At 36.1% G+C, this 27,616-nt stretch overlaps 3 protein-coding genes across 4 annotated transcripts; 2 read left to right on the forward strand and 1 right to left on the reverse strand.

The window, feature by feature from the left end:
• Positions 1-7,922: 7,922 nt before the first annotated feature.
• LOC135632372 (transcription factor CSA-like) lies at positions 7,923-10,023 on the forward strand. Its single transcript, XM_065140897.1, has 3 exons — positions 7,923-8,630; positions 8,750-9,238; positions 9,414-10,023. Exons 1-3 carry the CDS (start codon positions 8,294-8,296, stop codon positions 9,677-9,679), a joined length of 1,092 nt encoding a protein of 363 aa, XP_064996969.1. The 5' UTR covers positions 7,923-8,293; the 3' UTR covers positions 9,680-10,023.
• Positions 10,024-14,037: 4,014 nt separating this feature from the next.
• LOC135632463 (mediator of RNA polymerase II transcription subunit 27-like) lies at positions 14,038-19,490 on the reverse strand. 2 transcript variants are annotated; one of them, XM_065141063.1, is made up of 8 exons: positions 19,135-19,490; positions 16,376-16,541; positions 16,167-16,226; positions 15,206-15,671; positions 15,032-15,091; positions 14,807-14,875; positions 14,518-14,561; positions 14,038-14,441 (listed from the first exon to the last, which is right to left on the reverse strand). In XM_065141063.1, exons 1-8 carry the CDS (start codon positions 19,433-19,435, stop codon positions 14,258-14,260), a joined length of 1,350 nt encoding a protein of 449 aa, XP_064997135.1. In that variant the 5' UTR covers positions 19,436-19,490; the 3' UTR covers positions 14,038-14,257. The 2 variants fall into 2 exon arrangements, with proteins under 2 accessions (XP_064997135.1, XP_064997136.1); XM_065141064.1 differs by lacking the exon at positions 16,167-16,226 and having other exon boundaries at positions 19,135-19,487.
• Positions 19,491-20,893: 1,403 nt separating this feature from the next.
• LOC103977766 (large ribosomal subunit protein eL24) lies at positions 20,894-24,338 on the forward strand. The gene is made up of 6 exons (XM_009393370.3): positions 20,894-20,989; positions 21,934-21,977; positions 22,568-22,643; positions 22,728-22,829; positions 23,417-23,565; positions 24,008-24,338. The coding sequence occupies exons 2-6, from the start codon at positions 21,967-21,969 to the stop codon at positions 24,159-24,161; spliced, it is 492 nt and encodes a 163-aa protein (XP_009391645.2). The 5' UTR covers positions 20,894-20,989; positions 21,934-21,966; the 3' UTR covers positions 24,162-24,338.
• The last annotated feature ends 3,278 nt before the right edge of the window (positions 24,339-27,616 follow it).

Below are 27,616 nucleotides of genomic sequence, written 5' to 3' on the forward strand. Positions count from 1 at the left end.
AATTTTGAACCTCAATCTTTTATAAGTGAATATAATATATTATTACCACATCAATATTTAAGTATTAAAAATTTATTGAATAATGTATGGAACCCTCAATTTCGGGTAAGTGAAATTAGTGTACTACCACTTGACCAACAGATTTGATGAATTATTTTTCTTTCTCCCATACTATTTTGATCAATATTTTATTATGATAGATTGAGCATTCGACCAACTTTGCAACAAAAGATTAGAAGAAGTTCTTTTTTTTTTTTTGTCAAATATTAAACACATGATATTTTATTATTTTTAGAGGGAGAAATTAGTTAAATTGTGGTGAGGTCAATTCAAGGAAGAAGTTGATAGGCAGTGGAATTGTTCCACAAGTATTTGTCACGAGTCACCTTCATCCCCAAGATTTTTCTTTGCTGAGGAACACTTGTTTTCTTTGTGAAGACTTTTGACCAATAGATCATGTCATCTCATAGTTGGTCTAAAGGAGCTCAACTTACTCTTCAATTATTGATGATGTAATGGAAACAAATTTTCCCTTTACTTATTCCTTTGTTGTTGGATGGATATGTTAAATAGATTAAGTTTATAGATTCGTCTGCATGCTTGAATATGTTGCATATATATATATATATATAAAATAAACAATTCGATTCATGATTGGTATAGGTAGATTTGATGTTTATATCTTGGTTATATATATATATATATATATATATATATATATATATATATATATATATATATATATATATATATATATATATATATACACACACACACACACACACACACATATATAATGAGTTTGCTATTATTAATTTAATTTAAAATATTTTAAACCACATGACTTTAGGCTCACTAAATTATTTATTAGGTCAACGAATCATAAAGGAATAACCTTATCATGGGGCAATATCTCATCCTCTTTAATACATTATTTAGTTGTAGAGAGAGTGTATATATATATATATATATAATATCCTGTTCAAACAATAGTATCATGAAATTATAGCATTGAGTAGAAATAATTGCTTAAAACTATTTGGGGATGTCCTTACTGTGATGGAAATGCAAGGACATATTTTAGTCCACAATTATAATGATCAATAAAAGCAGTTCAATTAAATCCATTATGAATTGTCCTTCACACCATGGCCACCCTATTTAAGAGAAGCAAGCAAGGGAAGGTGAAGACATTCAAACCTTTGCCCACCATGCACAGAATTGGGAGCACCATCGAGGGAAGAAACTCAAACATAATTTTGCATATTCAATTCTTATTATTTAAAGTAAAAGAGTCGTTAAGGAGAGATTGCGATGGTCGGACATACATGTTTATTATACGAAATACATAAGTATCCAATTATGTTACGATAAAATGATAATAGATAGGGTAGTAATAAACATCCCATTTGAATCCAAAGTCAACTATATAGGGTCTTCCAACTTGATTAAGATGTCATAAACTAGCATTTTTGAGGTAAACCAAGTATCATTGTCTTTAAAAAAAAAATGTAGAAGAAAAAAACTAGTCCAAGGGATTCATGTTTTATAAGAACAACAAAGAGTTCATGTTTTCTTACACTCTTTATCCTCATATTGATCCCATATACATTGTATCCATAGCTCAATAATTCATAATCTAGTCTGAAAAGACAAAACAGAAGTGAAAAATGGAGGAGAAAAGAATGCTTTTCCTATCACATTCTAACACTCGTTCAACCTCAAACTAGAATAAAGTTGGGCCTCTTTAACCAGTCTAGTGATCAGAAATTGCCCAGCCCAGCTCAACCCATACCACCCAAAATCCCTGATGATACATTGTTAATGGACTCGAGGAATGTGCATGAGAATCCTCTGAAGGAGTTTTCAATTTCTGTATGGCAACATGAGAGAGAGAGAGAGAGAGAGAGAGAGAGACTGTGGGAACCCTGCTACTTCACCCTGCAACCTGTAACCTAACAAAAGCCCACTCATTGAAGTGGTGGTCTGAGCAAACTGGGGTGGCAATTAAGCAGTCTATGACCTTCCTGCCTCCCTTGAATGCATGGAAGCCAGGTTTGTGAGCTCATTCAAGTGGGTGAATTGGATGCACCACCAACTGTGTCCACCATTTAAACCCCTCCACTGTGGCACACCTCATGGAGATGGTCCCAAGTTCTCTGTGGCTTTGACACTGGCACAGTAGGCCAAGGTGATGCAGTTAGTAGTGAGGGCTCAGGTGTGAGTGAGTTCCTCCTCCTCTCTCTCTCTCTCTCCTCTGGACCAGAACAGGCCTTGTGCCAAGTGGAAGCTTGATGGAGATGATGATAAAGTATAGCATGGAAGTTTGGCTTGTGTGTGTGCTGTTGGAAGGCAACTGCAGTTGTCTGCATTCATTGAGGAAACATTTTGAACCACCAAGTGGATTTGAAGCCATGAATACATGTTCCCTTTGCTGAAAACTTTAGTGTTCATCTCACTGAGGACAGAATAGAAATAGAGAAAAGTGGTGAGGACTGACTGATTCTGCAGGATCAGATGAATTATGTTTGCCTGTGGTTACTAACATTCATCCATTGTTGTGCTAAGATTTTTACTTAGATGAGTCTCAATCAAAATGATAAGGGCTAACACATATGTGGAATTAGAAACCAATACCACTTAGGAACTTAAGTCGTTATAGATCAAACCCAATATATGAATGTCACATGACTCTTTTAATTATCAAGACAGAAGACTCTTTTAATCTTGCACATAACATGTCCTCAACAACATCTTGATCGATTTCCCCTTATCATCTCATGTATGAATAGGACTCGATATATATATAGATATATCATTTGACTCTTTAAACCTCAATAACATATAACTTGTTTGATCTTTTATCTCATGTATGAATATCTTCATGACATATTGTCTCCTTCAATTTGACGATTAATTAATCTTAGCTGATAACAAGTGAATTAGTTCCTTAAAATGGATTGATAACATTAATTATTCTCCCTTCCCCTTTACATAAAATGTCATAGAGAAAATATCATATAGTTTCACATCACAGTATCTTCAATCAATTTGATTTAAATCATCCACAAAATCAACAATAGAAAAGAATTCCTGCAAACCTCATTCTTCCATGAGTGACTCTTTATAAAAGTTATTGGTTAGTGCAAATAATTCTCCGCTGGTATGTATGCCCGAGAGAGAAAGGGATTTGCATGTCGAGTTGTAGATATCTAGAGAAGCTATTTTCCTTGAAAATAACATACGTGATGGTTAATACAATTAACTCTCCGTTCGCATGCCCGAGAAAGCGAAGTGGAATTTTGTAGGTCAAGTTGTAGATATTATTTTCTTGGAAATAATCCACGTGATGCAAATATGTATCATTGTCAAACATCTTCCATATTTTCCATAATATATTCCTTTTGGCATTGCCTTCATTTCAAAGTTGGTTTGCAAGTTTTGTCGATTGGTAGTGGGATTTTGGAGCTTAGCTAGGGTTCTTGGAATTGAAGTATGGAAGAGAGAGAGAGAGAGAGAGAGAGGGACAAGTGTTTGTTAGCTAACCACAAAGACCTATGTTGAGCCAAGCCAAGTCCAAAGTTGAAAGAGATGTGGGGGAATAAACTATAGTATGTGACAAGGACTTGGGTTCGTCTTGGTTGTGGTGTCGGAGCAAGTGAAGCCATCGTTTGATTCCTTGTGTTCCCATACGGTGAAACCTTACTTGGAGAAAATAAAAGGAAGGCTTCAATCACATTGCATCACTAATTGTTTCGTCTACTCCATCTCCACTTGTTCTTGTTATCCAATCCCTCTCTCTCTCTCTCTCTCTCTCTCTCTCTCTCTCTCTCTCTCTCACTCAACCTACATTGGATACCATGTGGTGTTTGACAAAGAGGACATCACTAGCTGGGTCACACCCTTGGACTTGAAAGAAAACCCATAATCAACGTAACATGTTGGGTAAAAGAAGAAACGAAGATTATTACATTGACTCTCCTCCTCTGAGGGTTAGGGTTCGAAGGACACGAAAGGACAGCCTTGCATAGGGTTTCGTGCGTCCAAAAACCATTCCCCACCGAAACCCGATGACCACCACCTTGATAGCATCGTTCCGATCCATAGGGCGAAGACAAATGTTTCTTTCATGTACCAACTACTCGCATTATAGAATATAGAGCCAAAGAGATATCAACGTATAGGAAGGTCAAACAATACTTTCCTCCAAAGAAAAAAAGATCAAATAATCTTTTATGAGAATTATGAAATATATCTTTTTTATTCTTTGTTTTTATGAAAAAGGAAATATATATTGCTCAATGCTTATTTTGGTTTTTTTTTTTTTTGTTTCACACATTTTTCAAGTGTGAATTTATTGTGTAGACACACTCATACCAACATTATGGATAATTTTTGGAATTAGAAGAAGAAATAGAGATAGCATTATGGGCTAAATTACATTTTAATTAAGCATTGATCGACTATCGATCATCAATACTTTCTAAAAATAATGAAAGCATAATAAAAATGAGTTTTTATTTGGTACATCTACTTGTTACCATCGATTTACACCCAATCTAACTTGGTTTAGACCCAATCCATATTAGGAGTTTTGATGTAACACATGTATCGTAAGTTTTTAATATGACTCCCGAGTTCACGACACGATCAATCGAAGACTAAAGTTAAAGTTTTCAAACGAGTTCGAGAGAATATAATATTCAACATTGATAATCATATTCATCCCCTTAAATTAGAAAATCATAATAGAGATAGGATTACGGGCTAAATTACATTTTAATTAAGCATTGACCAACTATCGATCATCAATACTTCCTAAAAAATAATGAAAGCATAAAAAAATGAGTTTTTATTTGGTACATCTACTTGTTACCATCGATTTACACCCAATCTAACTTGGTTTAGACCTAATCCATATTAGGAGTTTTGATGTAACACATGTGTCGTAAGTTTTTGATATGACTCCCGAGTTCACGACACGATCAATCGAAGACTAAAGTTAAAGTTTTCAAAACGAGTTCGAGAGAATATAATATTCAACATTGATAATCATATTCATCCTCTTAAATTAGAAAATCATAATAGAGATAGCATTATGGGCTAAATTACATTTTAATTAAGCATGGACCAACTATCGATCATCAATACTTCCTAAAAAATAATGAAAGCATAATAAAAATGAGTTTTTATTTGGTACATCTACTTGTTACCATCGATTTACACCCAATCTAACTTGGTTTAGACCCAATTCATATTAGGAGTTTTGATGTAACACATGTGTCGTAAGTTTTTGATACGACTCCCGAGTTCACGACACGATCAATCGAAGGCTAAAGTTAAAGTTTTCAAAACGAGTTCGAGAGAATATAATATTCAACATTGATAATCATATTCATCCTCTTAAATTAGAAAATCATAATAGAGATAGCATTATGGGCTAAATTACATTTTAATTAAGCATCGACCAACTATCGATCATCAATACTTCCTAAAAAATAATGAAAGCATAATAAAAATGAGTTTTTATTTGGTACATCTACTTGTTACCATCGATTTACACCCAATCTAACTTGGTTTAGACCCAATTCATATTAGGAGTTTTGATGTAACACATGTGTCGTAAGTTTTTGATACGACTCCCGAGTTCACGACACGATCAATCGAAGGCTAAAGTTAAAGTTTTCAAAACGAGTTCGAGAGAATATAATATTCAACATTGATAATCATATTCATCCTCTTAAATTAGAAAATCATAATAGAGATAGCATTACGGGCTAAATTACATTTTAATTAAGCATCGACCAACTATCGATCATCAATACTTCCTAAAAAATAATGAAAGCATAATAAAAATGAGTTTTTATTTGGTACATCTATTTGTTACCATCGATTTACACCCGATCTAACTTGGTTTAGACCCAATCCATATTAGGAGTTTTGATGTAACACGTGTCGTAAGTTTTTGATACGACTCCTGAGTTCACGACACGATCAATCGAAGACTAAAGTTAAAGTTTTCAAAATGAGTTTGAGAGAATATAATATTCAACATTGATAATCATATTCATCCCCTTAAATTAGAAAATCTCTAAATATAATCCTAATTTATTGTTCCAAATGATGCCAAAGGGTGCATGAATAAGAGATACTAAAAAAATACAACTTTAATATCTCATCATTATAGAGCGTGCATTTATTTATTATTATTATTTTTTCACATTCCAGACATCATTTTATGTTTAGTTGACAACAATAAACAAAAAAACAAATTACCTAATCACATCGCTTTGTATTATCTGCAGAGAATAGGTTTGTTTCACATGTATAAATCTTATGAGAACCCTTATGCCAGAAGAACCCAATAAATAAAGTCAAATTAGGATCATAATGTGATGCCATTATTTGGACATTGAAGTGGTTTATCTGCTTCAACAGGTACCAAGTTCTGTAGTTGAATATGGTGGCACCAAGTGTTGTTGTTCCACTGGTCTAAGACTTTTCCAAGTCCAATAAGTTGACAGAATCATACGCAATTGTGATGTAAGATCAATGGATATGGATTGAATTAAAAATGAGTTCAGGAAATTAGATATTGACTGATATGAATTGATCCACCATCCATCAAATAGTCTGTACAAATTAGACTGGACTGCACATTAATAGCATGAGTCAGATTTGAATTCAAATTTTTGATGTATTTCTTATCTAACATGAATATAATCCAACCTATATTGACACACATGAACCACTAAAAAGTACAAAAGATGATGTTAACCTCATTACATAAGGTTTAATTATTTGATACATTGCTATCAAAAATGTTTAGTTATATTGTGGGAGGTAAACAAAGAGATATGTGCTACAATTGATCTTTACAAGGTTCAAACTCCTCTAATTCCTTCTAATTTTTACTGACTGCTTTTTTTAGCTTAAATATGTAGCTAATTTATTTATTATTCCTTTTTCATGCTTCTTCCAAAAAAAAAAAACATTAGGTTATAATTTCAGAAGACCTAAAAAACTTGTCTCCCAACACACACACACACATTCAAAAGAAAGAAAAGAGAAGGAGAATATTATTTTCTTGGATAACCAGTTATTATCATTAGTAATTCTAACTTGGAACAGATCAAAGCTAATTGCTTACAGGGAATTGCACTAGTTTTTTAGTGTGCCTAAAACCTGTGTGTGTATAAACCTTTGGCTACTACAAACAATAAACAAATCCATGTTAATTTAACCTCATAAAATCAGCACACAAGCTAAGCAAATTTCTCTTAGAAAAGGAATAAAGAGGACCAAGAGTTAAAAGAAAAACAAATCACATCTGTCAGCAAACCAATAATGAACACAAACAGCAGACAAAAACATATGCTGATGAAACAAAATGATGAATAGTGGCTGTACTATTTCCTCTTCTAACTCCATAAAAGCCACATGAACCACTGCTTTCCATATAATAGAAATGAGATCAGAAACTCACCCAATCAAATTGCATTGGATTAAGAAAAGGAATAAAGGAGATGAAATTTTGGGAAGCATATCCGATGAAGGACCAAGAGTTAAGAGAGCAGCATACCACATCGGTCAGCAAACCAGAAAAAGTGTACACAAAGAACAGATGATAACAAAGGGTGATGAAAGAGAAAGGATGAACAGTACCTGTCCCATTTCCTCTACTGACTCCCCTTCTCTGTCGTGTGTGCAGTTACTTTTACCAGTTTTTATGTGCTTTGAAAGCCAATGCCCGAAGGGGGGTTGGGGGCATGAGGAGACAGGACAGCTCTGGTGGATTTGTCAAGGCTGTGAGGGACAGAGGGCAGCTCTGTTATAAAAAGACTGTTGTGGGAGGCTCAAACTCCAAAACCCACACGAGTGGTACCCTTTTGAACCCCAATGCACACTGCCCACAGAGCTATCAGACCCAAACTAGGTGAACCATAAACTCACAAACATACACTGTGAGAGCGAGAGAGAGAGAGAGAGAGAGAGATGTGTGGCTTTCTTGCGCCAAGGCTGTTTCTGTGACAGTGTCCTTTTCTTGGAAGGGAGGTAACTCTTTGGGGGCCTCTATCATCCACCTTCCTCCTGTTTTAAAAGCTTTGCTACCCTCTCAAGCTTCTCCTGCAAACTACTCATCAGCTGGTTTTTGGGATGGCTTTGTGTTTCCTTTTCTAGTGTTTCTTTGGCTTCTCTCTCTCTCTCTCTCTCTCTCTCTCTCTCTCTCTCTCTCTCTTTTCTTTTTCATCTATTTTCATGTACATGATCTTGGTTTGGAAGACAAAGAGAAATGGCTTCAAATGAACTGAAAGCCACAGCTGACATGGGTTTCTTTCCTCCACCACTGCCTCCATTTCCTGGTGCTTTAGGCTCTCCATTTGGAGAGAGGGAATGCAAGGGTGTTGAACAAGGTTGGATGTTCCAGATTTCTAGATGGGGGCAAGAGCATCATGGAGGTGAGGAAGATGAAGGTGGTAACAGTACCACCCATGAGAGTTTGCAGCACCACAAGCTCTGTGCCAGGGGACATTGGAGGCCAGCTGAGGATACCAGGCTAAGGCAGCTAGTCTCCCAATATGGCCCCCAAAACTGGAACCTTATTGCTGAGAAGTTAGAAGGGAGATCAGGTAATCCAGCAAGTCACCTCAGAAAAAGATGTTCATTGCAAAAACACCTATCAATTTCTTTTCCAAGGATCTTTCTTTGACTTGTGATATTACTCTTGTTGGATTTGGTTTTTGTACAGGGAAGAGCTGCAGGCTTAGATGGTTCAACCAACTGGACCCAAGAATCAACAGGAGAGCCTTCAGTGAGGAAGAAGAGAAGAGGCTATTGGCTGCCCACAGGCTCTATGGCAACAAATGGGCACTGATTGCCAGGCTCTTCCCTGGAAGGACAGACAATGCAGTCAAGAATCACTGGCATGTGATCATGGCCAGGAAGCACAGGGAGCAGTCGAATGGTTACAGGAAGAGGAAGCCCCTCACTTCCTCATCTCTGAGCTCCCCACCCCCGGAGGCCCTCCTCCCCAAGAGACCGGAGGTGAACAGCACCAGCCATGGTTCCTGCAGTTGTGATTCCACCATCATCAGCACCAAAGATGAGTCTGCCTCCACCTGCACAACAGACCTGTCCCTCAATTCCTTCAGCACCATCACCAGCGTGGTTGGTCACAGCTCCCTAAGCAGACACAACCCTCCTCCTTATCAGACACACCTTCATGATCTAGTAAATGGTACATCCCACAACTCAATTTTTCTTGTTGAATGATTGTGGGTTATTTTTCTTGCTAATTATATGATTCAATTTTGTTATGAGGCCTTTACTGATAGTAATCCTGTCATTTGCATCTTCTTTATATTAATCAGATTCTGAGAGTACATAAATGTCAATTACCTTTTTCTATGTAGGATATGGTGAAAAGGTGTTGAGTGCAGGGAATCAATGTCATCAGAAGTCTGATGACCCTGGCAGTGGTTTCTTACCTAATGGTGGTGCTCCCATTAGGTGGTTTCCTGGGTTTGATCAGTCTGGTTCCTCTGCAAATCCTGAGATTTCAGCAAAGGGGACAGTGGATTATCACATGAGCAAAACTTGGTTGCAGGGTGAGACCACATATGGCAGGGAGAAGATTAGCTATCCCTTCATCGATTTCCTAGGTGTAGGAGCAACATAGAAAAATGGGTTCCAGCCTCGTGTACAGGAAATCTATGAAGAGAGGAGAGAGAGAGAGAGAGGGGAATGGGGGAAGCTTTAAAACATCAAAAGCAGCAACTCTGTTCTTTTTTGGAGACCTTTATTTCTACACTGCTTGACCATCATCAAGGGGTTGACTGGTCAGAGCTACATGAGCAATGCTGTATTCTATCAACCCCAACACTACTGAAGAAAAGTGAGCTAGTATAAAAGTCATGTTAATCAAACCCAAGGTGCCAAAAATAATGTATGTTACATGAAACATCCCCTGTGAGTTGACTCTCTCAAATACCAATCAGAATGATGTATTCTGACCAGTATTTATATGTCGGTATTTTATCAAATTTTTAATTTTTATTATTTTTTTCAGCTACAGCTACATAGACACACACCAATTTGTTTGTCTAAATGTAACCTTTCCAAACCCAATTAACTACACCACATCCCTATCCATACCCACTGGAAAGTAAAGGAGAGTTAAAACTAATTCCCAATGAGAACACGAGTAATATCATGGGAACTAGCCAAGTCAACACTGCCTGCCACATGTCCCCATAGAGGGCCTACAGTTGTGGAGACACAAAAGCGTAGGTAGGTGATTCCACTGCTATGCTAATGGGAAAAGATGAAGAAGGTCTGGCAAGCAAAGCAATCTTGCCTCTTTGTTTTCAACTTCGAGGGCCATTGGATGTTCAGAGGTGCTGAAAACTTACTGACAACCCCTGAATCCCCACACCGTAGTGATAGTGATGTAAGTAGTTGTTTTCAACTGAGATAAAATGTTTGGCAATGAGAGGACCAAAAGGATGTTTGAGAATGTGCCTGATGAACACTATTTTTCACTGTTGAAATCTTACTCAATTGGAACAAAGACAAATACAGGCAGACTTGCAGGTTTACCCTACCAAGTAAAGTTTGTTTCACTTGCTCTTGAAAATATAAAAAAAATTGTATATCCCTAACAAGAATAAAGATCTTACACAACATATAATATATACACACACACACACTATATGCAACCACAAAATCCCAATGGCATGTGCATGAATATGGTACTATATAAAATAGAGTTCATATCATCACAAAAGCATATTAAGACCCTTCACAAACATCCCTCCCATTAACATCCAACCAAAAGACTGGTTGATAACTACTAAACTAAACATTCTTATTGGTTATTAGTTTGAATATAACTAAAATATCTAATTCTCAGTGTCATAGCAAAGCTTCCAAAAGGTAATTAACAATCAAATGACAGTCATCTAAAAGAGATTTACTGCAGGGGATGCAAGCAAGTTGAGCTTTATGGAAATGATAAATTCCATTTTAAAAGGTATAAATTATGCACATATTCAAAATGAAAAATGCCTTGCATCTTTTCTCCACCTAATTAATGGAAATGATGTTCACTTATTTAACCCCACTTGAAGGAGGCACAAGAGGTTTAAAGCCATGACTGTGTCATAAAAGTAAAGCACCATTTATTGTTTGGGGGTGGGGGGGGTGTGTATGTGAGCAGGTGGCAGAAGTGACTGGCATACCAGAGGCCAGAATCCATGGGATTCATAAATACACTCAAGTATGAAATGTTTCATACACTTGGTTATTCCTTTTAGGCTCCAAGTAGCTGGGGGGAGGCAAGAGCAATGCTTGTTGAGAGAGATCACTTCTTTGTTCTTCCAACCAGGAAGAGATCAAAAGCATCATAACTTGTTCCAACTAGCTCAAGCAACACCTCATATGACAAATCTAGACTTAGAATAACATGGCGTAATAAACTGATAAGTGTGCAATGCAATGATTCAGAAATGAAGTCAATAAATTGATATGTGGATCTTCCTTGGTCATTTTCATTAGGTAGGTGTTGGGACCTATCCCAACTTGGTGCTCTCTTGTTTTCATCAAACAAATTGTACAACTAAAGGAACAATGAGTAACTATTATATTGAAATGCATAATGAGCGAAAATTAATGTTCAACAAATGTGACGCATTCCAGGTACAATTTTGCAGATTCATAAATGATACATACTTAACCAGAAAACAAGACAAACTGAAACATATAATTTTATTTGTACCAGCAAAGCACAAGCCTTGATGGGGATACTCTTCCATCTTGGCTTGAAGAACATCAATTGAAAATATTATTTCACCTCAACAACTTTAATAAAGAAGACTAACTTCTCTTATACAGCAGGGAACAGTAATCTTCCCAATGCAAAAAACATAAGCAGCACAGACATTAATTTAATTGTTACGAACCCATGCAAGTCGTGTTTGATTCTGTCATCATGGCCATAAACTGTTCATTGAAGAGTACTTTTCTTTTATGCCAACCACAACAATCAAAGTGCCGCAATGTGAAACTATTGCCACAGAGAAAAAGCATGACTTTGTCATGTCTTATCTCAACAACTATTAATCGAACAGGAGTTCAAAGAGAACAAACATTGTTACTTATCATCTCTTGGGATTGTCCCCTTGTTGGTCCCATCTCCAGTAGCCTCAAGAAGCATAAGAGACATTGAATCCTGCATCATTCTTTCAGAATAATAGGGCTATTTTTGGTTCATTATGCTATATAAATCAGTATATGCAAATAGTCAAGGGAATCATCAAAGACTACACACTTAGTTAGACTGTCGCTTCTGAAGATCAATGATTGAAGAAAAACTTGTTCCTATGTAGAAAAATGAAATTTGGTTGATAATCTCTCTCTCTCTCTCTCTCTCTCTCTCTCTCTCTCTTTCTCTCTCTCGCACACACAACTTCATCTTGTTAGTCTTCTGAAAAGGAAAAAAATCTTAAAATTTTCTAAGGCTTTCTGAAAACAAGTGACCTGATAGACCTGGGTACTAACACCAACTGCAGATGTCACTGTACCAGTGGCAATAATCCTAAATCCTAAATCACAGATGCAGCAAATATAAAGATGAAGATAACTAGCAGAACCTATTAACCATTACAAACTAATGGTAATCATGCAGATGAACTAAAAGTGCCATGCTTGGTGGCCTAAGTAGGTTACCTGGTCATTACATTGTCACAATTCAATGGCCTCTAGGGCCGTAGGCCTGTTGATCTAAGTATAACTCTTAACTGGGTGATCCAAAATGGCTGAACAAATTGAAATATTTCCCATTCAAGTTTAAACCTACCAAACACCTTCCTGACCACTTACTAAGATCAAGTCATCAGGTTTGTGCTGCAAGAAACTTTATATGGACAAGCAGATCTCCACCAAGTTCCGTAACGTGTGTGCCCTGCCTATTGAAGTTCAAAATAAAGCAAAAGGAACTCCCTAAGAAAATGGTGGTCAATGGAATATGAATGAGTTCCTCTTTCATGTACTTACAGTTGTGCAACTCCCTAATTCAGATCTCCTTCCACTTAACATGACCTAGCTCATATTACCTTACCTTTTTCACCCATATTGCAAACCTCCAGTAAGAAATAAAGATCAACTAAGTATTTGAATTGCTTTATTTAGGTAATAAGTTTCAATAATATAAGTTGAATGGGATGGATTTCTCACTGAAGGAAGGCTATGACTTCCAAGACCATAGCATTCTCTATTGAGTGAATAATCCTGGTAAGGAGGCTATGACTTCCAAGACCATTAGCATTCTCTATTGTGAATAATCCTGGTGAGGATCTTCCTTTAACTAGATAAGAAACTCACTGTAACTTCAACAGAAAAAAAAAAAAAAACAATATTATCATGGATACTATATGATTCACTTGTGACTATCATAGAGAGGCTAAAAAAAGAAATAGGTCAAAATACGATGATGTCTAAAGACTCTAAACTACAGACAGAGCAAAAAAGCCAGAAAAATAATTGCTTCCATAATAAGTGATAGCTGTTGTCACATACAGAAACCAAGAAAAAGATCAGGCACCCGCTATTTTGTTCCATGCAACCACGTGCTGATGTGCATGTACAAAAGCGAGATGATTCAAATTTAATAATGAACCACGTGCCTGAACAACATACAATGATGGCTTTGCATAGCTCAAAACCTTTAATAGGACCTTAGATTTAAAAAACTTTAAAGCCACTGCTGAGAACAGTTGAGGCTTTAATCAGGATGGCATAAGAACAAGGGATGATATTAACTGATGGCTAATGGAAACTAGTATATCATATATGAAGGCTCAGAAAACTAAAAGAACATAGAGAGTAAAAAGTAAAAAAGCAAGGTAGCAAAGACAAAAGAAACGGCGTACTCAAATTTGAAAATAGATTGTTCCATTAGCTGTAAGAAAAGATCAAAGTAGCACAAATTGGAGCTATAGTCAATTGCTAATACTATGGCAGACAATGAAGCTAGCAGAATAACTAGGGAAATGTCTGCAGCTTTCTCTACCACATTTCATTTCAACAGAGCATGTGAAGTCCCAGCAGAATCATTTACAAGAACCAAGGAAAAAGAACTCAGATATCTTACCAGTTACTACTAGGTTAGAACATCATTTGCACTTCCACTGGGAAGAAACATAAAGCTGTTCAGTTATAAAATAGGAGAATAAATGGACATACAATGGTGGCAACATTATCAGCAATCATCAGCAGAGCACCCAATATGATAAGCAGAAATACGATCTGGATGGACAGCCTTAGTCGGTGGAGTCGATTCAGTTTGGCTAGAAACAGTTGTCGTGGTTTCCTGATAGGCACGGTGAACAGGAGGTAAAAGCAAAGCTAATGATTTATCCATCACCAGAAGACGATCACATTTACTGCACAGAAAAATAACAGTTTAAATGTGAAAATACTGGCCTTGTACCAGGTGCAGTAAAATTACCATCATATTACCTGCAAGTTTTTGAAAACAATGTTTGATGGCTGCAGATCCAGCGCTGCAAGAAATGTAAAGTCAGGTGAGTCCACCACGAAATACCATAACATAACGAACAAGTTAACAAGGTAAAATTACTTTCCCGTTAGTTCATAAGGGATAGTTGCAATATATGCCATGTTTAAACAGCAATTAATCAAGTGGAAGAAAAAAGCTCTCTTGGCATGAAAGGATCAGATGGTTTATATGTGAGGTGGCACTACTAAGAAAGTCATATTTCTATGTACTGATAAACGTTTGACGTACCAAAAGTAGAGAAAGTGAAAGATTGTTATCCACACACACAAAGTATTGCAACGCCTTATCAGCATGCTCCTGCAGAGAAATAAAGGAATTGAGAACATGGCATACTTGTAAGAAAGCTGAAAGAAGCAAGTGGATTTCATTCCACTAACTTCTCTTTTGCTCGTTTTGGATAAGACTACTGTGCATAAATAAGAAGGAAAAAAATAAAACTCAAAGAACACTTACTGTGACATGCCTAAACACATGATGAACCGATAAACCTCTTGCATGAATGTGGTTTCCTCCCTAGAAAAGTATTCCAATCAGAAAACGGAAATAACATGTAAAGTTCATTTACCAGACAAAAAATAGAGCATATTTTACCATTTATAACAATAAATAACAATGTAAATCTCATACCTCATCAGTAGCAAAAAATGACACAGCATCAGGGTTTGTGGATCCTGCTGGATGCAATGATACTACAGCTCTAAAGACGGAAGGAACCAGCAATTCAATAACAGCTGCTTGATCTGCAGCAGCAACATTCACAGAACCAAATCTTGTGTTGCTTGAGTGATTCAAGATCTGCTCCTTTAACGGATCTGATGAATTCTCGATTGCAGAAGAGGATAATAAGGAAGCTCTTTTTAACCAATCCAGGCGCTGATAAGTAAAGATTCTTGCATTTGGAAACTCATGTTCCAAATCTTTAAGGATATCAGACAAAGAGTTTTTCTCTCTAAGCTCTTCTCTTTGACTCATGATCAATCCTTGGGAATTCAAACGTTTCTTGGCAATTCCAATCTCCCCATCACCAGATACTTCATCATCTAGGTGAGGGAAAAACCGCCTCTTCTGATCAGTGAATGCCTTAAGAGCTAACCTGCGAATAATTATTATATGTAAGTTCCCAAGCAATGTCAAGTTTCTGGATACAGAGCTGGATGTTTTAACAATCTATTTGACCATTCAATGTTTATCGTAACTTCAAAACAAATTGTGACTTTTGCAGATAAAAATTTTTCATCCATAATAGTTTTGCCATAAGGTGTCCTAGCATTCATAAATAGTCCAAAACAAAGATCTAATCAATGATGCCATGCTGCATGCTCAAGAACCACATTTCAAGAAAAGACAGTCATACCAAGCAACTAGCCAAACAAAATGATCAATTCTTCATTGATGTTGATTTCAAGATTTAAAAACATAGTGATTAGCAGAAATGTGCCATTGTGACTCATGATTTGTCATCAATAATAAATTATGATGAAAAATAGTCAATTAAGAAAGAGGGAGCAAGGACACTATGGAAAAGTTCACATGTATGCTAAAGTAACACATGGTTTATTAATAAATGAATTATATCCTAGGGCCTAACCCAAATATACGAATGAAAAACTTGGCATCCTCAGCAATATCTGATGCCAGCATTCTTTTCCTTCAAATAACAATAAATTATAATTAGCATAGAACCATAAGTTTCAAAATAAACAAAGATGAACAATCAGTCTCTAGCCACTTTATAAGGAGTATAAAGTGCAAAAATTTTATTGTGATCGCAACCATTTGAAGATCAACTTATCCTACCTGGTTCTATCAACAGCAGATGCACCAGCTTGTCCAGCAAGTTGACGTTTCCAAGCATATGCAACAACAGCACCATCTGGGCAAACAAGGGGCATGTGTAAGCCCCAAGAATTACCTCGTGACTTAAGGGACCCATTTAATACTCCAGAATCTTCCAGTTGTCTTCCTAAAGTGCAAAGAGAATAATCATACTGCAAGTTTTTGAAATATATGTAGACAGCTAAATAAATTAATTTAACAATGAATCATACAAAACCAGCAATAAAAAGGGATGAATCAGGGTTGCTGAGTAACAACATGCAAGTTTGATTAATTACTACTTTCATTTGGTAGAAATTATTGTAGCTGGACACTTGTGAGCTAGCCCATGCAATACCATTTTTTTCGCATATGTTGGCTGAAATAAATAATAAATTAAAAAGTTGAAAAAAAATTGAAGTCAAAAGCAAAGCAGAGATATAACAGATACCTAAAATCACTTGACAACTTGTATCATCACACTCATGGCTTGTAGCTTCAAGTGAGAGCTGAAGGAAGGCTAAAAGCTGGTACTCTCAATTACAGCATGGGCAAACAGCAATTAACTTGGTTCTGGACCAATTTCAACTGTTTCAATTGAAATGCAGTATTTGTGTCAATTTACTCCAGAAGAGATCTATTAAATTGGGTCCAGTTATCAAGGTTGAGGTTTATTTCTGTTGTGTAAAAACCTACCAATTTCTTGCTCATAGAACCTTTTTCCCTCTCTTCTAAAAGGTCTTCAAACTTGCACTCAATTTTGTCTACCTCTTCTTTTCTTAATCAAGCCAATAACTACAAGTTTATTTCAAAATCAAGATCATAAGATATTTACTTATCCCAGAGAAAACATAGCTTAAAGTTAAGTTTCAATATGCATCCATTTGTTAGTTGCTATTTTGAAATGTATACATTTGTTCTGTCTGTAAATGCCTTAAAATTGTTCTTGCTCTTGTACTTTCTCAATCTTTTTCTTTTCTGTTATCTTTAAAATAGCTGCCAAATCTCCAGATAGAACTGCCAAAAATGCTCCATTACGATCATTGCCCCACATTGAACCTTGGAAACATGATTGTGTTGTTGTCATGCCATCCATTTAATAAAAGGAGTGTCATTCTACAGTTGCTAACATCTCCTAAAGTTGAACAACCCCTAATCTGCAGTCCAAGAATTCCTGGTATATAAATATTTCTCAAGAGCCTGAAATTTTCATTTAACTTTGTATGCCATTTCCAAGAAAATATATTGGTTGATGCAACCTTAAGGTCAAGGAACTCTAAGTTGGACCATAGCTCTGCATGTGCCTTTAATCTCTTAGGGTATTCAAAGAAAACTACCATAAAGAACTTATGATTTTATAAATCAAGGTCAACTAGAATGCCTAAGTTCGTAGTACTCTTTAATAATTTTTTGATACAATTCATCATTTAACATGCCATGAAAAATTTCGGTCCAATTATATAACTAGTATATTTCAGTCTCAAATTTTACAAATGCCCTGTCTGCAAATGTGTAGCTGAATCACCCAAACAAATATTCATTGAATGCACATTTGCTAGAAATTACTGGGATCTATTTAAGTGAAACTCCTTTGTGGATTTCACTGATTTCAACATATGGTAACTTGGCACGTGGCTTGAGGGTGACATGGGTTCCACTAAAGAAATAAAAAACAGTTCTAGAGCTATCATAGCAAATTCTCTTTGGCAATTATGGATAAACCGAAATGATTGTCACTATCGAAATCACCAGTCTAATTATGAATCTCTTAGGAGTAACTTAGTAGCTGCCACTACCAATATGATTAAACAATCACGGGAATTTAATGGAGCCGAATCTATTACTTTGACAAATGGAAATAATTTGATTGAATCATGAAATGTTCAAATTGAATGTGATGGATCATTCTCTCATAAATTTTTTGCTGCAGGCACAGGCTATTTAGCAAAAGATACAAATGGCATATCTTTGGTTGCTGGATGTTCTCCCTGCAGAAGCAGGGAGCCCACAACAAGCTAAGGGACAGGCTATCCTGGAGGCTTTACGAAGAACAAGGGGCAAAGGATAGAGGAAGATTTTAATTTGTTCTGACTCCCTTGAGTGGACCAAGTTTATATATATGGCTCTACTCAAATAACCAGACACTTGAGGGATTTACTTGAAGATATTTTGGCCATTGCCTCAAAGGTTACTGTAATTGGATTTCAACATATAAGCAGAGAGGATAATTGCTCTGCAAATAAACTAGCTATGTTGGGGTGAACTTCAGGGGCTGTATCCACCTGGGAAATTAATTTTGACTGGGCACTTCTGCCTTCTTGTTTGTTACATTCTCATGATATCTAATGAATAGTTTTATCTTTTTCCACAAAAAAAAAATGCCATGAGAAAATTCCATCGGTTTAACAACCTTAGAGATAATATATCTATAAAAAGCACCAAAAGATCAGCATCTACCTTCTGAAACGCTAAAGAAACATTGTGCCTAAATTAAGAAAAAAATACTACTGGTACCAATAAAATCTAACACAAATAAAATCCAACACCAGAATTCAAGCCTAGTCCAGCATATTTTAATCTCGTTGGAACTATATTCTTGGGTTATTGCTGGTTCGAACTCAAGAAATCAGCGAGAGAATCAGTAATGAGATGAGTGAAATGAAAAATCTAATTCTCGATGCGAGTAAAATCGGAAAAATAATAAGAATGAGGGCGGGAAAAGGAAAGAGCGAAGAGGCTACCGAGCGCCCGAAGATCCTGGAAGTGCTGACGCATGGAGCTCTCCTCCTTGAGGATGAACTCGACGGCCTTGCTGTTCGATTGGTCGCGGGCGTCAGCCGCCATGAAAAGCGCCTCGAGTAGGCGATCCGCCCCCAGCCGGATGTCGGCTATGACGCGAGCGGCGCGGGTCAGCCGCTCCATGGCCAGCGCCACCTGCTTCGGAGGAGCCTCCGCGGTTGCGTCTCCCGCAGATTCCAGCGGATCCTGAGGCGCCGCCAGGGCCCCCACCGCTGAGGTCGTCTGCTGGGCTTGGGGCATCATCTCTCTCTTCGCCCCCTGGGGCTCTCTTTCTCTCTCGTCTTATGGCAGTGGGGAAGAGGAATGTGCAATTATCCAAATAGCCCTCCCTACGTTTATTTTGTTCTACTTGAGTCCTCTAATGTAAAATACCAAAATGGGGGGCCATAGCTACGAAAATAGATATTAATAAGGGCCCTTTAAGCAAAATACCCCACTGGTATGGAAAATGGCCGATTGGGGGCCTTCACTTAAAAATAATTAATATATAAGGGCCTTTTCAGAAAAGTTACTGCGGCCTTACTTCAAAAATAATACATATTATAAGCGTCTTTTCAGAAACTTTACCCATATAGTTTTGGGCCTAACGGAAGTCGGCCCACTTTTCTTGGGCTTATGAGTCGTCTTGTTCAATCGTTCCGCTGCCAATTTTCATGGAAAAAAAAATCTGAAGAAATAAAAAATTAAAAAATATCTTATATCGATAGATTATTAAATATATAAATATAATAAATAATTTTATTTAAATCGTGTGACGTACTTGCATATCTATATGTAAAATATCAATAATCTTGTGATCTCATAGGGTTCGGCCTAAAAAAAATCATAGGTTAAATTTCATAAGTAAGAAATATAGATTTCATAAACTATAAAGTATAATTGAAAAAATGATACATCTAATTAGTAAAATGACGGAAGAAAGAGCATCCTTACCTAATGTTAAATGCATTAAAGATAAAAAAATATTTAGTATTAATAATAAAATTAAGAAAAAGATGGAGAAATTGTTTTTATGAATTATTTAATGCATATTTCCTAAATAACTTAACCCAAAATTTAGATAATAATGATAGGTTTAATAATAATAGATTTATTTATAAAATTAATATAAAACCACTTGAGAGGATCCTTATTGAGCTCTAGATGGGTTGAATAATTTGGTTAGCTAATTTATTCTAAAATTGAAAGTGAATAAGTGTTTGACTTTGATTTATTCTAAAGATGGAAGCTCGGAAACCTTAACAAAATAAAATATAATTTTACTATTTATAATTTCTTAATTATCAATCATATTATTATATTTATATTTATATTTATATTTATATTTATATTTATATTCTTAATTATCAATCATATCAATCAATGATGAGAATATTTATATTTATTTATAGATAAATATTTTAGAAATACTATAAAAAAAATTATAAATATTAAAAAGGAGCAGATCCCCTAAAAATATTTATGGCTATGCCTCCAATAATTTTTATCTCCTAAAAATATTAATGTCAATGCCTCGAGTAAGTTAATAAATTTTAATTTGTATATCACAGTCGTCATCCAATTCTTTCTCACATCCGAACGCATCTCCAAATACTGACCCCCACGGAGCGGATCCCCTCCAATTATGCTTATAAAAGGAATCCGTACTCAGGATATGAACGGTCCCATATTAATCAAATAGACGCTGGTGTACAGAAGATCCCAGCCCTTGGTTGGAAGCCTTAAAAGACCCCACTCCGGCCTAAGATGAAGCGGCGAGTTCGGAAGCCTCCCGATTGGCGGCTAGGGTTTCTTTCGGTACGTAAACCTCGACGGAGCTGATCCCCCTTGATCTCCTCTTTGCCTCGTTCGATCTGTTTATCGATCTGGATATGCTCTTAATTGTTCGTTTCTCATGCCAATATGCGTTGGATCACATTCGGTTCCATGCAGAAATGCGAATAGATTTCAGGTTTAGGGTTTCTGAGTCTAACTTGAATTAAGAAACGAGTAGGTAGTCGTGTATTTTTCTTCAAGAGAAGCAAACTTTTGAAGAATTTATGCTGGTTTTACCGAGATGGACAACGTTAATCGGAAAATGTTTGATTCATCCTGCATATTTGTCGTAAATCTTGTCCTTGTAATGCATGCTATGTAGGTGGGCTCGACATTGTTTGTGGTTAGCCTTTGTTGCGGTTCTTTGTCTGCTGGATGAGAATCTTACATCTTATTAGCAAGTAGTGATGTGGTTGTTTACTAATCGTAGGTTCTATGAACATTTCGATTTCAGCATTTTTATCTGTTCTGTACTTGAGTAATTATACTGGCTTCTGTATATATAGGGACATCGTAACTTTAAAGGTCGTAATGAGGAAGACCCTTCACTTAGAAAAGAACCCTTCTGAGTTTTTTACGTGTCTTTTTGTGTAAAAAATAGAGCAAATTGTTTTATGCTTACTGTAGTGAATGAAATATTTTCTTTTCTTTGGTGGATCCAGCATTGAACTTTTATTATTTTTTCCACAGTTTAGGTTGCAAAGTTTTATTTATTTTCTTATAATACTGTAATTGTTTGTTTCGGTGTCAAACGTAATAAAAGATAATTGCTCAGTGGACTTGAATTTAGCTAAAGAATTGCTGTTCGATGAAGTATCTAATAGAAATGTTGAATATCATTGTGTTTCCAGTGCATTGCCTCTAATTTCTTTTTCCCTCGTGTTGCTCTGTCTTTATTTTAATCATGGGATATGAAACTTTTGTAGGTAAGCTGTTGAAATTTTCTTGAGGCAAAGAAGATGGTACTCAAGTAAGTTACTTTGTTCATCACCATTTTTAGCACTTTCTTTATGACATGTGGCAACTTCTGACCACAAAATTTTCATTTGACTCTTAGCCATATTTGACTGCCCTCCTTTTCACATTCCTTGCACTTTTACAAGGGATCTACTCTAAGTATGTCTCTTTTCATTATAGTAAATGTATTTAGTCAAAAGTTGACTTGTCTTATTCTGTATCTTTGTGCAAGCCTCGGGTTCTAGTACCTAAGCTCTTCGGAAGTGTCCTACTTTTCTTCAATTATGTTTAATTTATTTATCATGCATCAATTATTTATTGACCAAATCAAAACCCACAATATATATATGTATATCTATATATATTTATATATATATGCTTATATATATGTATATCTATATATATTTTTATTTATATATATGTACATATATACATATATACATATATGTACATATATACATAAATGTATCGTCAATGTTGCATCAGCAATGCAAGGATACAAAAACTAATGCCCTTGACAAGACTGTCTATGACAGTGGATTAGGAATGTTTTATAACTAGTTGGTGGATTTTCATAAGCTAATAGTGTCGTTTGGATTATAGGACCGAGCTTTGTCGTTTTAGTGGTGCAAAGATATATCCAGGGAAAGGCATCAGATTTGTTCGATCTGACTCCCAGGTAATATTTGGAAGTCTTTGAGTTTCTCTTTGTCTTTTAATGTGGATGTACTTGTTACATCATTATGCTACTCTTATCTTTCAGGTTTTCCTGTTCGCCAATTCAAAATGTAAACGCTACTTTCACAATCGATTGAAGCCTGCAAAGCTTACCTGGACAGCAATGTACAGAAAGCAGCATAAGAAGGTATATTATTATAAGCTGATTTTTTCTTTTCTGGGAAAATGAGGTCAAGAGTTATTTTCCTTGGACAAAGTCTGTTATATACATATAATGTCCTTAGTATATTGAGGATCTATGCATGCTCCATGAAGTATACACATAGAAGAACTTGGGCAGGAGAGATTTTCATTGATTGCTACTTGACAATAAGAGCTTATCTTTTTGCCCGATCTTAAGTTGCTTTCATGGCTCTGGCACAAGTTCGCTTTCTCTATGACACTGACATGGTTAAACAATGCTGATTTGCTTACACTTGTTTTGTTGCTGTAGGATATATCTGTCATTGCTACAAATTGAGTCCTTTTTCTTGGGGTAAAGGAAGCAAATAGTTTAATTGGCTAATCTAGCGTCTATCAGACTTATTTATGTGTAATGACTATTTAAATGCAAAGCTCATTTATTTCTGGTGCAAAATTCATTTGTCAGTGGTAATTCACTAGTTGCCGACTGTGCTTATTTGTTATCCGGTTTGGTTTAGCTTTTTAAGAATGATTGTTTACATCTGCTATCATTGAAATGTACCCTTTGGTGTTTGTGAAATCCTTGTCTAGGATATTCATGCTGAAGCTGTAAAGAAGAGACGCCGTACTACAAAGAAACCTTATTCAAGGTCGATTGTTGGTGCTACTTTGGAAGTCATTCAGAAAAAGCGAACAGAGAAGCCTGAAGTTCGTGATGCTGCTAGAGAATCTGCTTTGCGGTAAAGCTCTCAATTCACAAGCATTCATGTTGAGTAGCATGACTAATTAAGAAAAAAAAGCACAACTAATCTCCACTATCCTACCCGACTACTTTAAAATGTTTCAATAAGTTTTCCAGAATGTTCAACCTATAATTGCTACCCATAGGGGTATTTGATACTCTAACGACCATCTTTCTTTGGGGTGCTGACTATTGAAAACACAGTCAACCTATCACTTGTATCTTCTCTGTAATATAGTCTTAAGGCCCAAATGCATTTGATTAAGGCTTGTAGGAAAGCTTATCTGTGATCATCTCAGCTAATAATACCAATTGTTAAGTGACTTAGTAGTTCATTAGCATCCTTCAGTGAATGTCCTTTTATGTGGGATCGTTGAGAAGACTGTTCTGTTGCATTCCTAGAAAGGAACTGAAATTTGGTTTACTTTTTATTTCTTCAGAGAGATCAAAGAACGAATTAAGAAAACCAAGGATGAAAAGAAAGCTAAGAAGGCTGAGGTAGTGGCTAAAGCTCAGAAGAGTACACAGGCGAAGGGCAGCATGGCAAGGGCTCCTAAAGGCCCTAAGCTTGGTGGAGGCGGTGGGAAGCGATGAACCCCATTCTGGCTGCTGTGATATGTCTCGTGTACCCAAGTAAAAAAAAAATTTATGCACTATTTTCAGGATTCATTGTGGTTTTTAACTTTCTTAATAGTTTAGGTTTGCCTACTTTTGAACATTTTTCATGACAACCGCAGCTTCTAGAAATAACATGATATTCTTGAAGGTAAATTTTGGTGTTGTTACCAGTTGAACGTTTTGTTCTGTACTGTTTCTTGATTGGAGGTTTTCATACTAGTTATATTCTTTACTTTATTGTTGTCGATTGCTTGCTTAGTTTATATTTGATTGCTGTGGTGGAATGTGTCAACATTTTGCTTTTAGATTTAATCACTATGCTGTGTATTTTTAGTGGATAGGAAAACGAAGAGCTGCTTGAACACTGTTTGACATTTGACGTTAGGAATGATCTAATTACCTGGACATAGTTGGGAATTTTGTCAGGTAATTCCTGTTGGTGCCTAAAGTGTTTCTTTTGTTTTGTGTAATCAAGCTGAGAAAAATCCCACTGGCCAAAAGAAATCACTTAAAATGCTATAAAAAAAAGAAAAAGAAACATGTGGTTGGTCGGTTTTGTTGCAGAAAATTGTTACAAAAAAAAAAAAAATCAAATTTGCAGTAGTAAATTTGTTTTTTTCATTGGTTCCTTTATGTTCAAATTTCTGTACAGCTAGTTTTTGTACATTCTGCAAGACTTAATCACATATATTTGTCAGCTTGAGATTTATTCACCCTTATACAATCGGCCAAATGGTTGGAGCTCTGTAACCAATTGATTTTGTGATATTTAAGCAAAAATAAATAAAATGTTTACAATCAATAGAAAACAGACTTTATTCTTGGTGGAACTGTTTTGCCTCTGTTGAGGTTATGGATTCTATTGTTAACATTGTTTGTTGATAACTACAAAGTGCATTCTTCTTATGATAAGTTTCCAGGGATTGGGCACATGCAGGTCCTGATACCCTTCTCTAACAGTCTTAGTTCTTACTCAAAAGAGCTAATTATCAGTTATTATTTTACTTCATTGGTTTTACAGATATCCAGGCTTTCAATTGCTATGCACAGCCTGATATATATATGACTGTGCCATGTGTAGCTTTTTCTTACCATGCATTTTATACTATATATAATATCTCCACCAAAACAGTGTTATCCATCTTCTGGGGGAAGGCTTCATGTCAAAACCAAAGTGCCTGTTTCCTTTGGCACTTGGCATCAGAATTTTTAATATCCCAGCATTTTGTTCAGAAACAGGCACTTGACTCACTCAATTCATGAATCTCAAGATCCTCAAGTGATTTCCTCACATTGAATCTTAATCATGCCAACAATAGTTTTTATGTAGGGTGCTAATTCAGCTCCCTTGAAGAATTGCATTGAAAGAAAATATTTGATCATAAGAGATAGATCATTCATGTTCTTATTCATAGATGGGGATATGACAATTGTACACTTGTTCTTGTCAAAATCTCCTAAAACTAATTAATCTACTACTATTACTTATTGTCATGTTCAATGTTTGATATTATCTGATTTAAATTCTGAGAACAGAAAAGCTTTCCTTGTCTATATTTTAACCATAACTAGTTTTTAACTTTTTAATAATATGATGGCACATGGCACCTGTGAAATTCCAATCTTGTGAAGCAATCTGGCTATATTTTTCTATTTAGGTCCTTTCTCTTTTACTAGTAAAAATTCTTTTAGTGACATATTATGCCATCATTTTCCAGCTTCCTCCAAATCCCCAAAAGAACTTGTATAAGTTGTGTTACTATAGATGTCTCTCTGGATCTCAATTCCTTAGGCCCACTTGGTTTCATCTTTCCAAGGAATTCATTTGTTGCTACTGATTACTTTATTGGCTACCAGGTGAGATCCATGGGACCTGCACCTCCCCTCCCCATGAAAGGGCTCAAAGGTGCTTCTTTTTGTGTGCAGACAGTGAGAAGTTGTAGAGTTGTTCTCACTTCTTCACATGTAAAATGTTATCCATCATCAAGTTGCATTATAATAAAGGAAGACCCTCCCCACTTGCATCACTTGCTCCCTTGATTAATAGGAACACTAAAATGATGGATACTTCTTTCATGGCTTCAAATGTCCAGGATCACCCAAAGATAATTTCTCTTGAGCTTTTCATCCATTAAATTTGTTTTATTTTAGTATGCATGTTATGCAATACTTGAATGAAAAAATATATATATATATAATTATAGAGAAAACAAAACTCTTACGAATGGTCTCCTCTCAATCTACTTGCACACTTCTCTTGCCACCATGAGACTCGACTCCACTTGAGGATAAGGTGAGAACATTGATTGAACCCTAAAGAAGGTCCTGGGAGGGCAGCTGTGGTTGCCGTCGCCATTGACATCAAGCTTCGAATGGATGATACTTGGGGAAAACGACAACCTGTGACACCAAAAGAAAGGTGATCTCTTTAGATCCTTTTGGCAACTTTTCCTCGACAATGATAAAGAAGAAAAAGGAATCAACTGAGAGCCAATTCAATAGAAAAAATCATTCTTAGACAAGTCAATCTTTTCCCTTGATTTCATCATGATATTTTAATAAATCTATGTCCATCATAATCCCACTGAGATGACTCCTCTGCCTCCTCCATGTGCATTTACAGATGCCTGGTTTTGTATTTATGAGGTGGTCAGAAGAGTATAATCACAACACCTACAGGATTTGTATCACATTATGCTATAAATGCCATCATATGCATTTATTCTACCTGTCTTTCTTCCTTCCTTCTTTTGATGATTCGAGTACGTTAAATGATCTGTTGGAAAATCCAATCTAATCTGACGAGTGTTTCTTCTATGACAATCTGTGGATAAAATCTTCATGGTAACAAGTTTCTGGCTAATCTTCTCAGCTGGTAATGGGGAAGTGGAAAGTGCATTGTTTGAATGGTGTAGAGAGATAGTGAGACCTTATCACTTGCTCCTCGTTCTACAGGACCACAACTAGATCCTTCCAGGAGCTGTCCTCATCACCTCGATTGGAGATAATTCATAAAATATGAAGCATCTAAATCCCTTCAAATTGCTCTATATAAGCAGCATAAGCATCTTCCTTTCGCCGAAATCGTACTTGCATCTTCTTCTACTTACTAGGCTTCGAGCTCAGCTGTGATCTGATCCCTTCTCATCTGTGGCTTGACATCAGGATCAGGAAGTATGCCTGCAGCCAAGGATGACTTGCCGACATTGCTCAGTATCTGCCATTGTTTCTGCAGCGAAGTAAACTGGAGAAAGAAGATGTGGGCAAGTTGTCTTTGGCTACATGTTTCTTCCTGCTCCTCATGTTAAACCTCTGATGACCGTGTCCGCTTAATCCACTTCTGGTGCAGTTCTTCTGCCATTTGTGTATGTTTCCATTGCTTTCTTGCATCTGTTAACGCCATGCTTTTATCAGTTCAAATGTTCTTGGTG

This window comes from Musa acuminata, chromosome BXJ3-3, assembly GCF_036884655.1.
Source record: "Musa acuminata AAA Group cultivar baxijiao chromosome BXJ3-3, Cavendish_Baxijiao_AAA, whole genome shotgun sequence".
In the NCBI taxonomy this organism is placed as follows: Eukaryota; Viridiplantae; Streptophyta; class Magnoliopsida; order Zingiberales; family Musaceae; genus Musa; species Musa acuminata.

Excerpts from the sequence above, each read along its gene's own strand:
- LOC135632372 (XM_065140897.1), top strand. The coding sequence starts at position 8,294 with ATGGCTTCAAATGAACTGAAAGCCACAGCTGACATGGGTTTCTTTCCT. Across the intron at positions 8,631-8,749 it reads GAAGTTAGAAGGGAGATCAG|GGAAGAGCTGCAGGCTTAGA; the intron begins GTAATCCAGCAA and ends GTTTTTGTACAG. Across the intron at positions 9,239-9,413 it reads CCTTCATGATCTAGTAAATG|GATATGGTGAAAAGGTGTTG; the intron begins GTACATCCCACA and ends TTTTCTATGTAG.
- LOC135632463 (XM_065141063.1), bottom strand. The coding sequence starts at position 19,435 with ATGATGCCCCAAGCCCAGCAGACGACCTCAGCGGTGGGGGCCCTGGCG. Across the intron at positions 16,542-19,134 it reads CCAGGATCTTCGGGCGCTCG|GAAGACAACTGGAAGATTCT; the intron begins GTAGCCTCTTCG and ends TTTGCACTTTAG. Across the intron at positions 14,442-14,517 it reads TTGTTTTCAAAAACTTGCAG|TAAATGTGATCGTCTTCTGG; the intron begins GTAATATGATGG and ends TTTTCTGTGCAG.
- LOC103977766 (XM_009393370.3), top strand. Across the intron at positions 22,644-22,727 it reads TTGTTCGATCTGACTCCCAG|GTTTTCCTGTTCGCCAATTC; the intron begins GTAATATTTGGA and ends CTTATCTTTCAG. Across the intron at positions 23,566-24,007 it reads GCTAGAGAATCTGCTTTGCG|AGAGATCAAAGAACGAATTA; the intron begins GTAAAGCTCTCA and ends TTATTTCTTCAG.